Source organism: Cyprinodon variegatus, unplaced genomic scaffold, assembly GCF_000732505.1.
Source record: "Cyprinodon variegatus isolate N-32 unplaced genomic scaffold, C_variegatus-1.0 Scaffold406, whole genome shotgun sequence".
In the NCBI taxonomy this organism is placed as follows: Eukaryota; Metazoa; Chordata; class Actinopteri; order Cyprinodontiformes; family Cyprinodontidae; genus Cyprinodon; species Cyprinodon variegatus.
This window is the reverse complement of record NW_015150859.1, coordinates 107,092-109,199: the sequence shown is the minus strand read 5'-3', so window position 1 is coordinate 109,199 and position 2,108 is coordinate 107,092. Positions and strand designations below refer to the sequence as shown.

Genomic DNA, 2,108 nt, shown 5'->3' with positions numbered 1-2,108 from the left:
CGTATTGACTGTGCTGGTCTGACAGAACAGCAGCTTTCATTCATCTTAGATTGGATTAAAAAACACAGAGCCACAGCTCCTCACATCATCAGGCAAATATTTTTTTTTAAAAGGAATATCGAGAGGCAATTAGAAGTATGAAATCGTAGTGATTTATCAGTAAATTCACATTCTTATTTGTTTTTGTCTCTACAGGACCCCAAGCCATCTTAGCAAAGACCTTACGGACAAAAAACCAAAGAATGGGAAATCCACCTTCTCCCTCACACATGAGTTTGATCCAACAGGTGAGGCAAAGATTTACGTCTGCATATTAGTTTAATGGCTAGCTTCATTAAAGAAAAATGTCATTTTAATCACCTATTTTCATCCAATTAACAATTAAATCAGACCTCTAGTCAATAAATCAAAGTAGTAAAGACACTACATGATGTATGTTGCAATATCAAGATATATAGCAATATTTTACTCAACTAATATCAAAATTCAATAAATAGGGGGAAAAGCGACTACTGTACATGTTCAAATGGAACTTTTTGATCATTCAGTTATTTTGGTAGCCATATTGTTTTGGGTTTGAGTCTGTCCACCCATAGACATTATATACGTAGACGCCTCATTGGACGCTAGCCGACATGCCTAGAGGGCGGCCATCTTGGATCAGACCACCGTGCAGACAGCTGCGGTCAGAATGAATAGCCTTAGATTTCATTTTAATTACGTATGAACCACGGGGGAAGAACCCGGGTTGTGACCCGGATTGTGAGAGAGGACGTTGTCCTAAACCAACTGGTAGACCTCTAAAAATAACATCAAGTGGCCATTGGGTCGCCCAATTAAATGTACATAGGTAGGTCTTGCTTAAAGTGATGAAACAGAAATAGTGTACAAAATATATTTTATTTATACAATCTTTTACAATTAAAGATAGACTTTATTTTTCTAATTTAAAACCAAATAAGGCACAGGAAGCTGTGACAACACTAGAAGCAATCTGAGACTTAATAAACTGCAAACCCAATTAGTAACCAACACACGTTAATGACACAAAATAATGTTAAACCAAAGTAAAACGAATCTCACATTGCATCAAACCAGTCCTGTAGAGCTGTAGAGCAGCTTGTCCTAAAACCCCAGCTCTATAGAAAACCTATTAGCCAGTTTACCAAGAGCATCTAAAAAAAAACACACCTAGGTGAGAGCATAATATGCAACATCAGAAATCTTAATCAGCCACACAACCAGTTACATTCAGTGCTGCAGTGAAAACCCCCCGAAATTCAGAATCCAAGTCATGATCCTCTAGCCCAACGAGCGCGGCGCCAACGCTCATCCAACAGAGATCCAACCGCACACCACAATGGACCTGACTCTGCTAGCTTGCCGGGTAAACCTGCTGCCTATATACGCTAAAGAGAACAACAACGCTGTAAAACAGAAGTGAAGGTGGGGAAAACGGGGCATTGAGACATTCAAGGGCCCAAAACGGGTGGGAATTTATAGCTATTGTATGTAAACAGTGTTTTCAGCTAATAAACCACCCGACTACAATTACATGAAAGACAAGTCAGGGATAATTTTACCATAATCTCTTACATATAGCAACCACTGAAAAGAACAAATTCTAAAAAATATATATATATATTTATGACACAAATTAACTGATTAAAGAACAAATGTTCACATATGCCTAAATAATGATTAAAAAAAAGAAAACATAATCTGAAAAAGAGTTTTTGAAGAAGTTTAGACAAACTTCTAAGCACAGAAAGCCTTATCATATTTTGCCGGACTCCTCTGCGCATGTCTGATGATGATGTCAAAGAAGCAGTTTAACGAAGAAAATGTCAAAAGCATAAGACAAAAGTCATAGAACAGTTTTTAAAGATGTGTATTAGCATTATTTAGTAAGTTAAGGACGGAAATAAGTAGTTTTAGAACCATAATTACATTATTCATGGACACCAGGATGTATATCTGTTCGCGGATGCGCAGACGGATGGTGCTTCCGGGACAGATCAGGTAGAGACAAGGCGTCTATGTATAAAATGTCTAAGAGTCCACCTGTGTCACTGGGACCGCCTCTACTACAGAAATACGACCACACA

General features: G+C 38.0%; 1 protein-coding gene across 1 annotated transcript in view; it reads left to right on the top strand.

Moving 5' to 3' along the window:
* Nucleotides 1-2,108, top strand: part of LOC107093063 (rho guanine nucleotide exchange factor 12-like) — a 101,914-nt gene that overhangs the window by 33,340 nt on the left and 66,466 nt on the right. Inside the window, exon 2 of the mRNA XM_015387882.1 lies at nucleotides 196-287. Within this exon, the coding sequence (XP_015243368.1) occupies nucleotides 196-287 (92 nt within the window). The remainder of the gene's footprint in view (nucleotides 1-195; nucleotides 288-2,108) is intronic.